This window comes from Hyperoodon ampullatus, assembly GCF_949752795.1.
Source record: "Hyperoodon ampullatus genome assembly, chromosome: 10".
NCBI lineage: Eukaryota > Metazoa > Chordata > Mammalia > Artiodactyla > Ziphiidae > Hyperoodon > Hyperoodon ampullatus.
In genome coordinates, this window is record NC_136923.1 from 101972400 (window position 1) to 101991541 (window position 19142).

The 19142-nt window shown below is 43.6% G+C and overlaps 1 protein-coding gene across 3 annotated transcripts in view; it reads right to left on the reverse strand.

Moving 5' to 3' along the window:
• FARS2 (phenylalanyl-tRNA synthetase 2, mitochondrial) overlaps positions 1-19142 on the reverse strand; it is a 310218-nt gene that overhangs the window by 152867 nt on the left and 138209 nt on the right. For all 3 annotated transcript variants that reach the window (XM_079713869.1, XM_079713868.1, XM_079713870.1), the window contains one exon: positions 16601-16761. In XM_079713869.1, coding sequence (XP_079569995.1) covers positions 16601-16761 — 161 coding nt within the window. The remainder of the gene's footprint in view (positions 1-16600; positions 16762-19142) is intronic.

Here is a 19142-nt window from a genome sequence, read left to right on the forward strand (position 1 = left end):
GTGGGGACAGGAGGACGGAGCAGGTGTGATGAGGAGCCACCAGCACAGGGAGAAGCACAGGCTCCGGGCTCAGCAGGGCAGGGCTCTGAAGGCACAGCCCCCCCGGTCCGGCTCCGAGACTCAGCTTCCACGCCTCCACTGCAACAGGGGTATCGGAGAACAGCACCTAGGCCGCAAGGCTGTGATCACATAAAATCACACACACGCGCGAGGGCACCAGAAAGGAGGGCCGGCCGAAGCACACTGTGTGGCATCTGGTAAGAGCTCAGTGAAATCTGGCCACTGTTTCCAGCGAGAGAAATGGGGGGGCGGGCAGGGCCTTCCTAGGAGGAGCAGCGGAGCAGAGGCATGGCTGGAACCCCAGTGAGGACGGGGACCCCATCTTGGGCACAAGCTCAATGCTGAGTGTAGAGTCTGGGTCCCAATAGACTCGACAAGGAATGTGCAATCAGTGAACCAATAAGTAAGTGACTTCAGAGAACAGAAGTCCTGTGTGACTTAAATAAGAGGGCATGAGAGAGGCAGGGGTGGCAGACAGGACAGGAAGGGATGGTTAGCGAACAGAAAGCCGGACATCATGCTAAGGAGCTCCCAAGTCCGTTCTGGGAGCAGCGGGGTGCTACTGGAATCATGAAAACAAGACAGTGACATCGTGATACAGGCATGATGGCTGGAAACGGCAGAACCAGAGTTGGGGGACCACTTCGGCGGCTTTTACAACAGCATCGGCTAGACGGTCTCAAGGGCAAGGCACGTGAGAATTACCAGGAGCACAGGAAGAAGAGGTTTCTGGGTCCCATCCCCACAGGTCCCGACCGGGGAGGTCTGGGATGGATGGAGGGATGCTGAGAAGAATCAGAGGTGGAGAAGAGGGCAGATGAGGGATTCGTGCTGATGGCCTTGGCTTTTCCCAGTGATAAGATGGGGTCATTTGTCAAAGGCTGGAGCGGGGTTGGCTGTGGCACAAACCCAGAATCCTGACAAGAGAGCACACGTCTGAGGAGGGCCGCTCAGCTCAGCCCTGCTATTTTTAGGCATATTCGGGTGTGGGAGCCTGAGGGCTGTGACTTAAAGTCATCTCTGAAAATGCCAGGCTCAGGGCATCCCGACCATGGTCCCCCAGAGCCTCCTGTCCGCCTTCTGCTGCTGCGACAGCCATGGTTCTCCACATGCTTCTGCGAGACCTCCGTTTCTATAGGACCCGGCAAACTTTTCCATTAAATTATCTATTATTATTTAATAGCTAGGTAAGCATCTAAGTCATTTTGAAACGAAGGTATTATGCCCATATGTCACAAACGAGGCATGAATTAAGTCAGGCCAAAACGAAACGGACCTGTGTCTCTATGGCTGCTGGTCCATCACGCAGGGCCCCACCCATTCCTACAGCCCCTCTTCTGATTACAACAAACTGATTAGTCAGTAAAGCACGCTTGGGGCTCTACCTCATTTGCTGGGTGCCCAAGTTCAATTTACGTACCAATGGCTGCATATTTGCTTTTAATAAATGTGGCTGTGTGAATCTAAGTATAATAAATGAATAACCATTTAAGTGTCAACTTACATCTTCATGAGAAATCTGAAAAATGAAACAGCCAGTGAGTCTGTTTGTTTCTTCTATACTAGGAAATAAAGTTAATCATAGGATGAGAGGATAAATGCGAATTATTTCAGAGTGGCACGGTAATGGAGGTGCCTCTTTCACAAAGAAACACGTAGAAGCTGGCGTGATCTCTGGTGTGCAGCTGGAAATGCACAGCGGCAGGGCCAGTGCAGACGCTCTGCCTGATTCCAGGGGCCTGTCAATCATCTTTCTTGTTCTAGGTCTAGAATCTGCTAAATAATCAGGTGCTCTCTTCGCAATCGCATTGAGGCTCCACACCCAGAGACATCGCTTTCTTTGAGGTTGAATCAACCGATTAACGAGGTGTGTTTTCCATTCTCTCTTTTTTTCTTTTAAAAGGTTAAATGGCACAGTGCAATTTTCTGTGAAGCAGGTGTGCAGCTAACAAGGTGATAATTGGGAAACGGAGTGAAAAGGAAAAACCCTATACAACTAGAAATCTGCCGTATCTGGGAAGAGGGCAACTGAATTACCTCTAGAAGATGCAAAAGTTATGGTAATACAATGCTAAAGATGCAAATTGAAGTCCATAAGAGTGAAAAAAGGAGGCATTATGGTTTTTATCATTCCCCCAGGATGCAGAGGGCACACCATAATATTCAAGATTGTTGAAGCTTTAAACAAATAGTGCAAAAGCCAACCTGCAATATCATATTCCTTCTCATTTCCTCACATTTTCAACAAAATAAACACTTTAGGAAGATCTTCCAAATATTCAAATATGGATAGCATTTACTAGAATATTGGATTTTAATTTTTTTTCCTTCCACTATTCGGTCTTGGTCAAGAAAACAATATTTTCTGCTTAAGATACAGAAATGTTTGGGAAGAAGAGATCTCTAAAACCTTCCAACAACCATGATTTCCTCTCTCTCTCTTTTGTAGTAATGTGATGTTAGCCTTCATTGATGATCTGCATTTATATGTAACCGTCCTCAAGCGAGGTCCAAGAGCCTGAAGCATCTTCCGCGTGACATCAGCAGTGCCCCCGGCTGAGCGGACGCGCAGAAGGACTGTGCGTCTGGCCCTGTGGTCCCTCTTCCTTCCCCGCCCCCTCGTTAATGTGGACCTCTGGTCTGGAGGAAGCTTCATCCGGACCTGATTTGTTGGCCCTTACACGCTGTCTCCGTTCTAGCAATTCACTGGCACCAACGCTGGGCTCACTCACCAGCCGCGTCTCGCTCGGAAGCGACACGCCCACCCCGCCTCACCCCACCCTGGGCCGTCCACCCCCGTCGGAGCTCGGCCCTGACTCGTCCTGCACAATGAACAACACCCCTGCTCCAGTTTCTCGTTTCCGCCTGGGCCTGAGAGGCCACCTGGACCCAGCCTCACCTGCCGCCATACCCTTCACCGAGGCCCTGGCTGTACCAATTAAAGCGAACAAGGCAGTGGCAAAGGCGACACTGACGAAAAGCAGAGCTTGCAAAGGCGACATCAACGGATCATGAGCTCAGATGCTTCCACCCAGGTAAATTCTCCAGATCTGTAGTTTTCTCCCGTTTCCCATCCACCCAGACCCAAAGCCAGAAACCTGGGGATGGCTCTCTTTCTCACTTATCTTGACCTAAGGTGTGTAAACACCCAGGTGGCCCAGGTCAGCACGAGTCTGCTTGTGTAGCTGGAGCGCAGCGATGAACAGACCCCTTTGACCCTCAAAGGGAGTGGATCTCAACTTAGATTACAAACCACATGGTCACTGCACCCCTGCTCCCAGGACCCAGGGCCCTTCAGTTCCGTCTCCTAAAATGTCTCAAGCCCAAACCCGTCCATCTCGTCTCTCCTTTGCCGCCCTCTTCGATCTCCCATCATTTCGTTCCAGTCCTAGGCAAGGCCTGGAGTGGACTCCGGGCCTTGTGGTCCCCACCCGTCCTTCATATTTTCAGAACTGGGATAATCTAAAATGGAACCCTGATGATGAGACATTTGGTATCTTGCTAATTGCCTTTGAGAGAAAATTCAAACCCCAGCCTTCACATCCTCAGCATGCCCCCGCCCACATTTCCCCTCAATCTGGGTCGTGCCTCCAGGCCTCCACGCCTCCACTTGGCCCAGGCTCACCTTCATCAGAGCCCTTCACTGTGTTCCTGTCCCCCCACCAGCACATGCGCTACCTGAGGGCGGGGAGCTGCGCTCTCTGCATCCCCAGCGTCAGGCACAGTGCCTGGCACGAGAGCAGATGCTCAAAAGGTTTTGGAATGAATAATTGATGAGGTTCTCGTGTTTGGGAAAATCCTGTCACATTTCATTCACATCAACTAGGGTCTCGATGAACAGCAGGGAAACAACTCCCTTTGTGGATTTCACGCAGCCTGGGAGGGATCACTTCCCCTCGCTGTGCTGACACCCTAACTTGGATCAGAACCACATATGAAAAGAGTGACAGAGAGAGAGAAAATGTCACAAAGAAAAAGACAGCAAGAGAGACAGAGACAGAGAGATGGAAGGATAGAGACAGATGCAAGATGGAAGCAGGAGGGAAAGGCAGAGGGAAAGGCTGACAGCACAAACACGCATCAGCCAAGAGAGGCTCTGCAATAGCCACAGCCTTTACCGATGGCCAGCTGTGTCACCGCAGGGGTGGAAAACCACTCTCCTTCTATACCTGCAGCAAGGAGCGAGGAGGAAGGGTGGCCACAGTGAGCTACTTAATACATAAGTCATTTCCAGAGGAAATGATTTTAAAAGACAAAGGTTTGGTTCTCCTTCCCTAATGCTGTACTACCATCTTCTTTTTGCTCTTCTTGATCTTAGAATCCAAATTCCGTTTTGAGGTATTTCAACCACCTGGCAGGACTTCTCTGAGGGATAAGGGCCCAGGAACAGTCATAACCTCTTCCATGAACAAGTGTTTTTCAACTGGCAAAATTAAGTCTAAACAAATGCCGGGAGCGGCAGTGCTGTCTGAGGTGGGCAGAGGAGATAAGGAAACTCCATTCACTTTCATGCATCATGGACTGTGGACCGATCTCGAGAGTGACCGAGAGGACTTATGTCACCAGTGCAGAGACTTAGTGACCTGGCGCTCAGGAGAGCGGTCCAAGGCAAAAAAAGCTAGTGACTACCTGATAGGTCTAAGGCCCAAGGCTTCTGAATCCCAGATCAATTCTTTCCCAACACCCACTCAAAAATGATGCTGGGTACTGATAGGACCAATCTGTCTAAATTATATGCATAGTTTGCAAAGCCTGCTAGAATCAACTGCTTCTTCCATCTACTATCTGAACCTTAGGAACCTTAACATATAAGACTTAAAGTGAGAGCACAGGCTACACTCAAAACATAGATGAATCTAGAAAAATAACAGAGAGATAACAAAGAATGGACCAAGAAAACCATATGCAAATAAGACCAGTGACCCTGTAGCCAGTAATGGCCTCAATGTGTTATATAAAGAGTTTTCAACCACGATGCTTGACAATTGTGATCTGTAATGCCAGTAATTTGTTGCTAGCATGACAATGGCCAAATCTGCAAATGATTTACTTTTTAGAACATATAAAAACAAGAACAACAAAAACCAAACGACCTGATTAAAAAATGAGCAAAAGACTTGAATAGACATTTCTCCAAAGACGATACACAAATGGTCAATAAGCACATGAAAAAATGTTCAACATCTCAAATCATTAGGGAAATGCAAATCAAAACCACAATGAGATAGATACAACTTCACACCCACTAGGATGACTACTATATTAAAAAAGAGAGAAAATAATAACTTTTGGCAAGGATGCACAGAAATTGGAACCCTTGTGCTCTGTTGGTGGGAATGTAAACATGATGTAGCTATGGTGGGAAGCAGTATGACGGTTCATCAAAAGAGTTAAAAACAGAATTACTATATGATCCAGCAATGCCACTTCTGGGAAAAAGAATTCCCAAAAGAATTGGAAGCAGAGTCTTGAAGAGATATTTTTATCCCTATGTTCACAGCAGCATTATTTCACAATAGCCAAAAAGTGGGAGCAACTCAAGTGTCCATCAACAGATGCATGGACAAACAAAATGTGTCACAAAAAGATGCAAGTAGATGAGGTCCCCACAGTGGTCAATTCAGAGAGAAAGAAAATGAAGTGCTGGGTTCCAGGGCCTGTGGGGTAGGGGGCTGGGGAACAATTATTTAGTGGATGCAGAGTTTCAGTCTGGGATGATGAAAAAGTTCTGGAGATGGATGGTGGTGATGGCTGCACAATGAGCAGAGTGGTCATGATTTTTAAAAACGGGGAAAAAAATGAAGAGGTATTCAAGATGAGCTTGCAGGGCTTCCCTGGTGGTGCAGTGGTTGAGAGTCCGCCTGCCGATGCAGGGGACATGGGTTTGTGCCCCGGTCCGGGAAGATCCCACATGCCGCGGAGCGGCTAGGCCCGTGAGCCATGGCCGCTGAGTCTGCACGTCCGGAGCCTGTGCTCCACAACGGGAGAGGCCACAACAGTGAGAGGCCCACGTACCGCAAAAAAAAAAAAAAAAAAAAAAAAGATGAGCTTGCAAAGCCAGATTTTTGAAACACTGAAAGACTATAATATGCAGAAACACAACTAACTAAATCAACAACCATAATACGAACTGGCTTTAGATAAAATTAACATCATAAGATAGTTAAAGATTTTGAAATAAGCATAGTGAAGATATTCAGAAAGTTAAATGTAGTAACAACCATTTTTAAAAGCAAGGAATTAGGAAACAAAACCAGACAGAAATGAAACAAGAAGGTGGAGAAGAAAAGGAACTAATTACAGATCTTAGAAGTGAAAAGTAATAGTTATTAAGTTCAAAACAACTCAGAGAAAATTATGGAATTGGTAGAAACTACTGTGAAATTCACCAGCACAGGAGGACAAAGAAATAAAAAATGTCCAAGAATAGTTAAGATATATGGCTGATAACTAAGAAGCTTTTCAGGAGACCCAGAAAAGGGGGAGGGAGGGGATAGAGGGGAACCACTCCTCAATAACAATGCAGACTCTCCTGGAGTGGAAGGTACCTTTCAGCACCAAGGGGAACAAATAAAGATAAATCCACGCCAAGTCGCTTCCTCGTGGGACTTCCCCAGTGGTCCAGGGGTTAAGAATCCTCCTTCCAATGCAGGGGACGCGGGTTTGATCCCTGGTTGGGGAACTAGATCCCATATGCCGCTGGGCAACTAAGCCCGCGAGCTGCAACTACTGAACACACAGGCCACAACTAGAGAGCCCACGTGCCGCAACTACAGAGCCCACATGCTCTGGAGCCCACGCACCACAACTACAGAGACCATGCACCGCAACTACTGAGTCTGCGTGCCACAACTAGAGAGAAGCCTGAGCACTGCAACGAGGAGCCCAGATGCCACAGTGGAGGATCCTGCATGCTGCAGTGAAGATCCCACGTGCCGCAACTAAGACCCGACGCAGCCAAAAATCAATCAATCAAGCAAGCAATATTTTTTTAAAAAAGGAAAACTTCCTATGAATGGGGGGATTATTAAAAGATGTACTTAAAAAAAAAAGACATCCTTGTAAAATGGGAGAACATCAAATATAAAGAGAAAGCCTTAAACACTAGCCAAGAGGAAAGGCATTATTATCTACAGAGAAGTAACACTTTGGTTCACATGAGACTTCTCAAGAACAAAGGCCAGAAGGAATGTCTTCAAAGCCCTACAAGAGAATGACTGTCCTTCTGGAATTTTAGACTCCCTGACATTATCACCCAAGAATGAGGCAACGTGAAGACATTTTCACATATACAGAGACCACGAGAATTTACCACTTGTAATAGCTCACAGGAAAAATAGTCAAAGAATATATGTCATTAAAAAGAAAAATAAACTCTAAGAGGAGGCTCTGTATGGAAAAAAAAAAAGGTGAACACAAAATTTGATAAAATGTTAGTAAATGTGCTCAACTATTGACTAATTTTTAAAGATTTTTTTGAATGTCAGGATAATAAGAGAATATTACAGACAATTTTATGCCAACACATTTGAAAGTTAGATGAAATGGACAAGTTCCTAGAAAAAAATACAATTTAACAGAGTGACACAAAATAAAACAATCTGAATAGCCTAATAGCAACTAAGAAATTTAATCTGTGGTTTCAAATTTCCCACAAAGAAAACTCCAGGCCCAGACAACTTCACTGGTAAATATGATCAAACACTTAAGGAAGAAATAACATCAATCTTCAAAATCCAGAGAACAGAAAAATACTTCCAAATCAGTTTTATGAGGATATTACAAATCCTAGCATCAAAACCTGATAAGGACATAAGAAAGAGAAAATTCCACGCCTATCTCACCCCTGAACACAGATTTTTAAATCCTAAACAAATCTTTACAAATCAAATCCAGAAATGCATAAAAAAGATAATATATCCCAACTAAGTTTTGTTTATTTCAGGAACAGATGATTATTTTAACATCCAAAAAGCAATCACTATATGTCACTACATCAACAGACCAAAGCCAAAAAATCATGAGATCACCTCAAAATATAAGAAAGTGTTTGATAAATTTTAAGAGTCATTTATGATAAAAACTCTTAGCAAACTAGAAATAGAAGGAAACATCCCTAATTTGATAAAAGGCTTTACAAAAAACCTACTGCAACCACTTTAAATAAATACTTATTCCAAAACTCTCAAGCTCAGACATTTAATTAGGTTTAATTTTATATTACCATAGTTCATTTAGTTCAATCTCCCCAATTCAATTTACTCCAATAAGAATCAAAGAATCATTCATGGTAAGATGACTTTTTCAAAGTCAGTAGCTAATTAATTGCCTTTTCCATTTAGATCTGCAAACCCCCTGGAATTCATTGTTGAATAATTAGGAGTCTGGGGTCAAGTTTCATTTTTTTCATATGGATACTCAATTATCTCTGCTTCGTTTGCACAGAAGTCTTCTCCTCCAGCCCGTTCTATAGTGCAGGCTGTGCCATGAGCCCAGAAATAATACTTCTGGGTTCCCACCTTCTCCGGGCCTCTGTGTCCATCTTGCATCAGCTTCACACTCTCACAATTACTGTAGCTTTTAAAAAAAGACTTGACATCAAAGTGAGCAAATCCTTCAATTTGGTTGTTTCGCTATTTCTGGCTCTCTGCATTTCCACACAAATTTTGGAATATGCTCATCAAATTCCTCATTAAATCTCTCTGAATTTTTTAATTAATTAATTTTAAATTTAATTTTTAATTTTATATTGGAGTATAGTTGATTTACAATGTTGTGCTAGTTTCAGGTGAAATTCACAGCAAAGTGAATTTCTTTTTTTTTAGGTACTGTGGCCGTTTAATGTATTACATTTTGAAGCAAGCAATCCTACAAATTGTTTTTGGATATATGTAAATGCAGTAATAACATGAGGATGGTAAACATCAAACTGAAGGCAGTGGTCACCTCTGGGGAGGAAAGAGGAAGGGGGTGTCCATCAGGGAGGCACAGGTGTGTCAACTGCATTTCGAATGCTTTTCTTCTTTATAAGAATCTGTGGTAAATCCCAGCAAATTTGCTGGGTGGAGGGTACACTGTTCTACATTATTAGCAAATCAAATCAGGAAACGTATGTTTGTATATTTAGAAGATTTCATCATTTTAAAAATGAATAAAGATAAATATACAATAGCTACTTGGTTCCCAACCAGCAATTAACTGGGAGTTCAAACTCTGCCGAATGGGCTCTACAAGGGTCATCTATTTATAATCCACTGTCCTTGGTCGTGAATTACAGTCTATAATTGTTATTTATAAATCTCACAGGGAGGCCCTTGAGAAAATAAATTCTTCCCTCAAATGGAAAGAAAACAGCTGATTCATTACTCAGCCAAGTGACAGAATAATTAAGCTATCCACCATATAAATCACTGCCTACGCTAACCATTCTTCATTTTCAAGACCACAAGATTATACATATGAAACGCCAACCGAAATGCAGTTTGAAAAGCTGTGTGATAATGTAATCACCAAGTAACTCTCATTCTTCTGTCTAAACACAGGCTGACTTTCAGTTTCCGATGAACCCACATGCTCCTCTCATCCTCTGAGTAAAGGAGGAGAGCACACTCCTAGTTGAAAGAGTGACGTTTTGCTTTTCCTTTCGTACAGGAAGAGGCAACGTAGAGACACAGAACAACCATACTTACCTTTCTTGACTAGTGACTTAGTAAGGTAAATTGTTTTCATTTTATTCGGTCCCCAGAATATTAATAAAAGCCTTAAATTTTTCGCTTGAATGGGCTCTGATCAACGCTTGCTATTCCTCCTCTGATAGCTCTGAGGGTCTCATTCCCAGGCGGAGTCACCTTGAGGTTAGCCTTCCAGCCTTCTTCCCTTTGGCCAATGTCGTTAACTCAGGTGGATGTGCCCTGGTGACCCTGATTGCTATACTCAATTTCAAACAGAGAAAAAACTATCCCATAGCCACATCCTGTCCACACAACCCATCCAGCTGTCCTATGAAAACAGGCACAGCCAGGTGTATGCAAAAGGAGTACTTTACATTTGACTAGGGAATCAAAGCATTAAATGGAAGGAAGCAAACTCTAAGGGGTGATTTCAAACAACAGGCAGCAGAGGGTAAAAATTTAAGGCTGGAAAAGCTTTTCCAGCAGCCCCATCATCGCATTTCATAGGTGACTGTCTATTCATAACAACGGCTGCTGCAGTAAGAGATGGTGCTGCCTGTAGGGTCTGCTTGTCCACATCTGGCACGGTTAAGCCTTATTCTAAGAGCTCAGGATAAGTACAGCAGGCTAAGTTCACAGACCATTCCAACTCCCTCGAAGAGGAGATGTGACAAGTCTGCGAAGGACTTCTGGAAAACTTCTTCACACTTAAAAAGGAAACAAGGGTGTTTCCTTTTCTGCCTCTGGGCCCCGTTGTATGAGGTGATGGTTAGCGCTCCTGCCCCTGTCGTTCAAGCCTGAGGGGAAAACACTCAAGGATCCAGAGCATCATCCAGGGCTTCCTGCTCTTGTGCCTCTCATTTAAGCCATTTCAGTTGGGCCTTCCTTGGTTGAAGCCAAAAGCATCCCTACTGCTGTCCTGTAACTGGTACCTCCCAATACCCACACCCGGGAAAACCCACTGACCTACCCGCCACTGCTCGATTGACATGTTCTTTCTCCCTGTGGCAATCCCTCCCTTCATACTTGTATTTGTTTCTGGTCTCTATTCTCATGATCTCCTTTTAAAATTATGACTCCCCCCACCCAGCTTTATGGAGGTATAACTGACAAGTCAAAACTATATATCTTAAAGTGACAGTCTGATATACATATCCATACATTATGAAGTTATTACTAAGACTATAAGTTTTAACTTATGATCCATCAATTATTAGTATTTGGTCTAAATGATCCTGTACAGTATAAACTTATCCCTCTGGTTGCGAAGATAGAAAGGCCAGACTTTTTCCTAAAATATATTGCACATGATTTGTCAAATTGGATAGATAATTAGCAAGATTAAAGGTTTAATGTGCTGTCAATAAATAGGAAGTTCTTTTACATTTCCATCAGGTTAATGGCCAAGAAGCTGTAATATGGATGTTGAGTGTGTGCACATAAAAGGTCACATAATGCCATCTTCCAATCTACACTACAAGAAGATGCTGAGGCCCTCACTCTTAGTTTTCTAAAAAAGTGTATTAAACAAGAAAGAAATTCATGGTAGTCATTCTCTAAGTATGTAAATGTATCACAAGACCCCCTGCTTTCACAAAAATAAAAAGCAGTCATAAATCCACAGGTCTCTTATGACAGAGGCCCCAATACAAACACGGGGTCACATTCCATAGGACTCAGTAGACCATGGGTCGGTGAAATGTCCTCGCATCATAAGGCTGGCAAAGCAAGCTGAAGATGGAAACCGTGGGCACGAAGGAACAGGGATCATGAGGACAGTGGCCTCTGCGCTCACAGTGGCTATGGTGGTGGTGACAACAGGAATAACGGTTAACATGGATGAAATGCTCACTGGGTGACAGGGTCTGCTATGAACGCTTTACATAAAAGCACCAGGATGGTCCCCACGGCAAACGGGCCCGCTCTCTTGCTCACTGCTTCTCTCCGCACCTGACTATCAGCAATGACTACAGGGCGTGTATACAAGGTCCTATGGCTGGTCATCTTCCCTGCTTCCTCCTCTGCCTCTTCCTACTACTTTCTTCTGGGAGAAAGATCCTTCTTCCAGCCAAAGAAAAATATGTACGTGCTTTTTTTTGGTGAGATGGAAAAAATGCACAGGGAAATAGTGAAAAAAACTGAGATCCATTAATTTAACTACGACCCAATGAAGCTGATGGGATTCTCCCAGCTGGATTTATTTGGGAATAGAATGAGGAAACCATGCATAATCCTGCACTAAGTCTCTACCAGACAACAGTTATGACAATGACAGCAAAACCAGATCTAGGAGCGATTCCAAGCCCTGGAGATTAGCAAGTAATCACAGGCTCAAGTCCTAATACGATTCTGGAGAGACATGGAAGGATTCAGAAATTAACTAGCAAAATAGGATTTAAAAAAAAAGAAGAAGAAAATGTTGACCTCCATGTGCACTGGTCAGCGTCAGCAAAATTCTGCATTCACCTATGTGTAGCCCCATCATTGTACTTCATATTATTTGATAATTATCTCTTGATAAATCTGTCTCCTCCTCTAGATTGGAAACAGCCTGAAGTCAGGAACTGTCCATTTCATCTTACTGACTCCAGGACAGTGCCTCGGTTTAGGCAACAACAGCTTACCAGCTCAATACTAGGAGCTCCCTGGAGTCAGCTTTTGATAAAATCCTAGCTCGGTCCCTTACTAGCAGTGTTATTATGGTTGAGTTCCCTGGTGGTTCCAAGCCTCAGTTTCATCATCTGTAAAATGGGTTAATAGAACCCACCCCATTGGACTGTGAAGAATGAAAGCTATAATATAGGCAAACTAGTTCAGTGGCTTGTACACAGCACTCTACAAATGGCAAGTATGATAAGGCACTAAACAAATTAATGCCCAGACTACGGTGCACTGACCGCGACTGCAGGAAGACACAAAATAAGGGAAACTGGCCAGCCGTGGCCGTAAGACACTCCCAGCCCTCGTACAGCACAGCACTCGCCGTTGATGCCTGGTACCCCAGGGACAGCAAGGACTAACTCTGACAGTTTCCCAGGAGTCTGTCCACGACTGACCTTGGAGCCCACGGGGCTGACTGGAGACCCTCTCACAGTCACTACCCGGATTACATCAGCCTAACTCTTTGTGCCTTCAGTCTCAGCTGCGCCATCTTCTTATAATCATGTTAAATGTTCTTCTTAAGCCAGGCCAACAACGTGAACTGACAAAAGGAGTCCCTTAATCCCCTCATATGTAGAACCATGACTATTCCACACAAATAGTTTAAAAAATCGCTAACACTTTCATACTATCTGTATTACTTACACCTAACAACAAAATCTGCTCTATTCTATCTGAAGCAAGCAGTCTGCCATGATGGAAATGGAATAGATAAAGGTATATGTGATGGGCTGAATAACGACCCCCAGAGATGTCCACATCCTAATCCCTGGAACCGGTGAATATGTTGCTTTACACTCAAAAAGAACTTCACAGATGCGATTATGAAAAGATCTTGATATGTGGAGATTATCTTGTCACAAGGGCCCTTGGAAGAAGAGACAAAAATTCAGAGAGAAGGCAATGTGACCACACAGGGAAGGAAAGGAAAGAACGTAAAGCGATACAGAGCCAGGAGCCGGGGAATGAGGTCGGGCCCAGAAGCCGACAAATGCAGGAGGTGGGGTCTCCCCTGGAGCCTCCAGACAGAGCCAGCCCTGCTGACACCTGAGACTGAGCCCTGTCAGATCAATTTTGAATTTCTGACCTCCAGGACTGTAAAATAATAAAGACATACTGTTTGAAGCTGCTAGGTTTGTGGTAAGTTGTTACATTAGCAATAGGAAACTAACACAGAATATAATCAATAGATAATAATTATAAGTGAATAATTAGGGAATAGCTCTCTGTGATCTATAATTTACAAAGCATTTTACAGACATCTACTTTTTCAGCAATCAAATCCTAACTACCCCACCAGAAGTTATTAAGTTTATTACATAAAGGTAACCATATAAATTATATAATAGTGCAGGTATGCACACGCCGATTTTCTACTTTGAAGGCAGGAAAGATTTTTTTAATGACATTTAATACAAGAGACCCATTGTCTACTCCTGGATCCTCTGTGTCTCCTAAGAGAAGACAGTTGTGAGCCCACTTTAAACTTGACTTCAACCACTAGCTTGTGGTCACAGCTGTGTCATTGATCTGTGCTTGCCCCACTGTGGTGTTGAGCCCAATGCTCCATTCAGTGCTGGTTGGTGTTCCATCAATGTTGGCCAATTTAATAAACGACTGAATAAATGAAAGAGTGAATGAGAAAAACTGAGAGCCTTAGCCAGGTTCTGCTTTTGATCATTTAGATGGCGTTTTCTTCCAAATTAACCAAGAAGGACCTGGTGCTAGAATAAAAAGAAGCAGCTTAGCAAAAAGTAAAAAAAAAAATTTAAAGTTAAAAGAAGTAAAAAGTTTAAAAATAGGTTTTTTTATTAAAAAAAAAAAAAGGCCAACAAAAATGAAACAAGACCATCAAATAAATGAAAGAAGGTTCTACTTTTAGTTAGGCTATAAAAGTCACAAAAAACCATTGGTCCCACTGTAAGCATGAGAAAACAATAAATTTAGAAATCTTTTGTCATAAAAGATACTGAAAGAGATCTGGATGCAAGTCTGAATGAACAGAATTCCAGACAGAGACGAGCCCTAGATTCCAGAGCTTCCACTGCTGGGCATGAGTAGGCGGAAGGCAGCTGCGGTTGGTAAAGAAACTCTGCTGGAATGAGGAGGGATGAGCCACACGTTGCCTAGCCAGGCCTGGCTCTTGGCAGATTGCAAAACGCAGAGACAGCCAGCCCTCGCTGCAGCCCAGTCTCCCTCCTGATATTTTTGCTCAGCAAGCATCGGTGCTGGAGGAAGCTGGCAGCTGGGTGTAAAGCAGAGAGAGAGATCACGTAACCTCACACGCAGACCCCAAACTCTACCGCTCGGCCAGGTCTCACCGCAGAGAGGAGAGGAGACGTGAAATTCAGTTCGACTACTCCTTACGACAAAGGGATCCGGCTCATCACCTTCGCTGCCTGACCAGGGAAAGGGTAGGGCTTCCCGAGGAAAAGCGCTGTCCACCATTTAAAAAGTAGGACGAGTGAAGAAGCAGGAAAAATGCGACCCATAGCTAAGAAGAAAGAGAAGATTAAAAGGAGAACAACAGAGAACTAAAGGGTTGGAAGTAACAGACAAGGACTTAAAAATCACTACTACGAATATGCTAAAGAATTTAAGGGAAAATGTACAAAATGGGTGAAAAGATGGAGAATTTCATCAGAGTCATAAAAACTCTAAAAAGGAAGCAAATAGAAACTGTAGAACTGATGAATACAATATCTGGAATGATTAACTCATTGGAGGGGCTTAATGGTTAACTGGACACAATAGAGAAGATGCATAAACCCAAAGCTAAGACAAGGAAAACTATCCAAAATGAAGCACAGGGTGAAAAAATAAAAAAAGTCAAACCCCAGGCATCAGAGTTCTATGGCATACGTCCAAATGGCCTGATATACATGCAGTTACCACCTGAAAAGCAAAGAAAGAAAGGAGGAGAATTGTTGGAAGAGATACCAAATGAGAATTTTCAAAGAGGGCTGAAAATCACTAATTCAAGACAGCGAAGCCCCGAGCAAGATAACAGACAGAAAAGTCATACACAGGTCAACCTGCTAAAAACCACAGTGAAATGATAGAGGCAATGAAATGACATGTTTAAAGAGCTAAGAGAGAAAAAAAAAAAAAAAACACGCACAAACATTGGCAACCTAGACATCTATATTCATGGAAAATAGTCCTAAAAAATAAAGGTGAAACAAAGGCATTTCCAAACAAAAGCTGGGAAAATTCATGCTGCACTACGAGAAATGGTAAACGAAGTTCCTCAGACTTGAAGAAAATGAACACAGAGAAAAATCATGATAAGCAGAAAGCAATGGTGATCAGTGGGGCAAATATCAAGGAAAATATAAAATAATATAGTTTTCAATTTCTTTAAAGGACAATTGGCTATTTGAAGCAAATAGAGCAACGTATTATGGGATTATAATACACAGAGAAATAAAATATGACAATAATAATACAAAAGAAGGCAGAGTAAATAGAATTACACTATTGTAAGGTTGTTAAATGTTTCATGAAGTTGTAATAGTTACTCATGGTAAAGTGTGATGAACTATACATATTGTAATCTAGAATAACCACTTAAAAATAATACAAAAAATGGTGAAACTAAACAGCAATAGAGTAATAAAATATAATACAAAAGCTATCCGAAACACACCCACAAAACCTCAGTTTCCAAATAAAGAAATAAAGAACAGAAAGAGAAAATGAGTAAGAACTAAGATAATAAAATTAAACCCAAGAACATCCCATGTAATTATGTTGAGTGTAAGATATATTCAACACTCCAATTAAATATGGGCTTACAAAAAGACCCAACTGTTTACAAGAGACACATTTTTAATATAAAGACAGAAAGTGAAAATAAAATGATGAAAAAATATACACTGCAAACACTAATCACAGGAAAGCCGATGTGTCTAGATTAGCATAAAAAAAAACTGAACTGTGAAAGTATCATCAGTGATAAAGATGGATATTTCATGATAAAGTAGCCATTAATAAAGCCCAAAATTTCTTCTCTGCTTAGACTAACAGGCTTGATAAATCCTCTTTTTTCAGCATACAGTTTCAGGAGGTGTATGATCTCCTGTGTGTTTATGAATCTCTATTTAAAACCTCTTTTCAAAGTCACACAATCTTTAAATACAATGATTTTATTTTCAGGCACGTGACCCTCTCAATTATCATCTACTTGATTCTTGCACGTCAGTTACCTGGAACTTCACCTTCTGGTTGATGTCCTGCACGCAGAACTGCTTCAGGAAGCGTTCATCCTCACTCCAGAAGAGGCGGATGTCGGGGATGTCGTAGAGGACCATGGCCAGCCGCTCCAGCCCAAGGCCAAAGGCCCAACCGATCTGATCTTCAGCACCAGCTACAAAGAAGAAAGAAGACAAGACGACAGGTTAAAAAGCACAAGGGCAATACTCCAATATAAAATAAAAAGTTAAAAAGAAAAAAAAAGAGCATGAGGGTCCACAGGTCCATCCCACTCCTGACACCCAGATAAGGCCGTGGTGAGTGCCGACCAGAAGGGTGCTGGGGGGGAGGGGCCACGGAGACACCCAAGGGGACCCCTATCTCACAGTTTTCGTGCTCCCCACATTCCTCGCTCCCCTCCCCGAGGCACTCTGGAGTCGAACTTCTCTAATACTGTCTTTCATTTCTGCTTAAATCCAAGGCTGGCTAAGCCCTGGTTCCTGCCTCTGAGATGCTTTCCTGTAATCTGTGCTTGCCCTTTTTCCAACATTCAGCCTCTATGTTCAGGTTACAGAGAGGAGAGAAAACACAGGCTCTGTCCCCAGGTGGCTTAAGAGATGGGCAGGTTTGCTCAAAACATGCCACAGTGGACCACTGATATTCAGGAAGTGTGTGTCCAGCCTCCAAGAACCCTCAGTTTACTAGAACACACTCTGACTCTTAGTAAAAGCTGCCCCGGTAACACACAAGGAGCAAGCCCGCCAAGGTGACGTGCACAGGTGACACCAGCCCCTCTGAGGGTGAGCGTGTAGTTCAGACCTGTGGCAACACAGGAAGTCTCGGGTTTGTTCACGTGAAGCAGAGTGAAATGGAAGACACAGACTGCTGTGCGAAGGGGGCCCAGCACAGGGAAGCGCTCACGAGACAGCATCATTTCGACTGGACGCTGGGGGGTAAGCAGGATGCTGGGGGCACTGAGATGGCTCAGGACGCCCACCCCCACGCACACGCCCTGCGAGGGGACCCCTTAGGGACCACTCCCCAATCCCTAGGGTTTCACTGCTGGGATTAGGTTACTTTATGCGAGTCCATCTTAGCAAACTCCAGAGAGTCTCCTGCTGGCTTAGGAGAGCAGAGCTGACGTGAACAGAGGAGGTCCAGGTGTGGCCAGGCCTGGAGAGAGGCCTCCAGGAGCCAAGGGAGGCCCTGGCGGCAGCAAGAAAGTGGGAAGCTCACTCCCGCGATCGTGAGCAAATGGACTCTCCCAACAGCCCGAATGAGGGAAGACAGGACCCTGAGCTCCAGAGGAGAACGTGGCCTGGTGACACCCTGATTTCAACCTGTCGAGACCCTGGGCAGGGGACCAGGCCCTCTGCACCGGACTCCTGATGCACGGCAGTCGTGACATAACAAGTGTGTGTTGCTTTAGCCACTAAGTATGAGGTTAATCTGTTACCCAACACAAAAAACTAATGCTGATCCAAATGTGGAGAAAGATGAGGGCAAGTTCCAGACTGAAGGAACATCTTCACTGGCAAAAGGATGGAGGTGCAGCAGAGGAGGGTTTAGGAGTGGATTCTGGCAACACCGGCTGGGCAAGCTTCAGGCAGGAGAGACACGGCAGAGAGGACCTACCTCTGGCCAGGGGCTGGTGCCACTGTCACTTATAAATGAAACCACAAGGATAAACTACAACAACGGAAGCCATGAAGAAGTGTAGGCCTCATTGGATGATCTGTTTAAAAGATGAATGGATAAAAATATTCAAAACGAGATCTCAAAAGGAAAAGGCACAGAGACAGAGAATGAGGCAGTAGCGGGAGGGAAGAGGCGGGAAAAAAAGCCCGTGGATGGGCAAGCGCGGAGCGCACCTGTGTCCCGAGGAAGATGACCTCTCATGCGAGGCAGGGGGGAAGGGGGGGCTTAACCACAGACAACAGGGTCACGAAGGAGGGAGCACAACCCCTGACCCTTGGCCAGCTGCCTAGAAGAGCAACTAAGGGTGAGGCACACTCTTTCGAGTAAGTCATACTGATGCCTGAAAACCATCAAGAAGGCTGCAATGAAAAATGTAAAAATTAATATAAGTGTGATACACTGCTTTTGTGTCCTAAAAGAATAATTTTCTCTTTAAGTGACACTGCCCAGTCCTGGTGGTGTGGTTCCACACACCAAGCACTGTGTGGTCCCAGTGCCCTCGGTGACTGCTGGTCACACTATTTATTCTGATAACAATTTGGAAAATACAGCAGCACACACAAAGATCCATAACAATGCTCGAGCTCTTTATCCTTATGATTCCATTAGGAATTTATCCTAAGGAAATAATTCAACAGAAGAAAAAAGATAAATGAAGGAAGATATTCAAAGCTGTATAACTTATTAGAGCAAGAATATGAAAACAACCTAAATGCCCCAAATTAGGGAAGGCCTTAAAATTATAGTACATTTTAGTGTAGTCATTAAAAATCATAATTATACAAATAAATGTTGATTAAGTGACAGACTATAAGAAATTATGAAAAATATCTATGATAAAATGAGTATGTACTATGC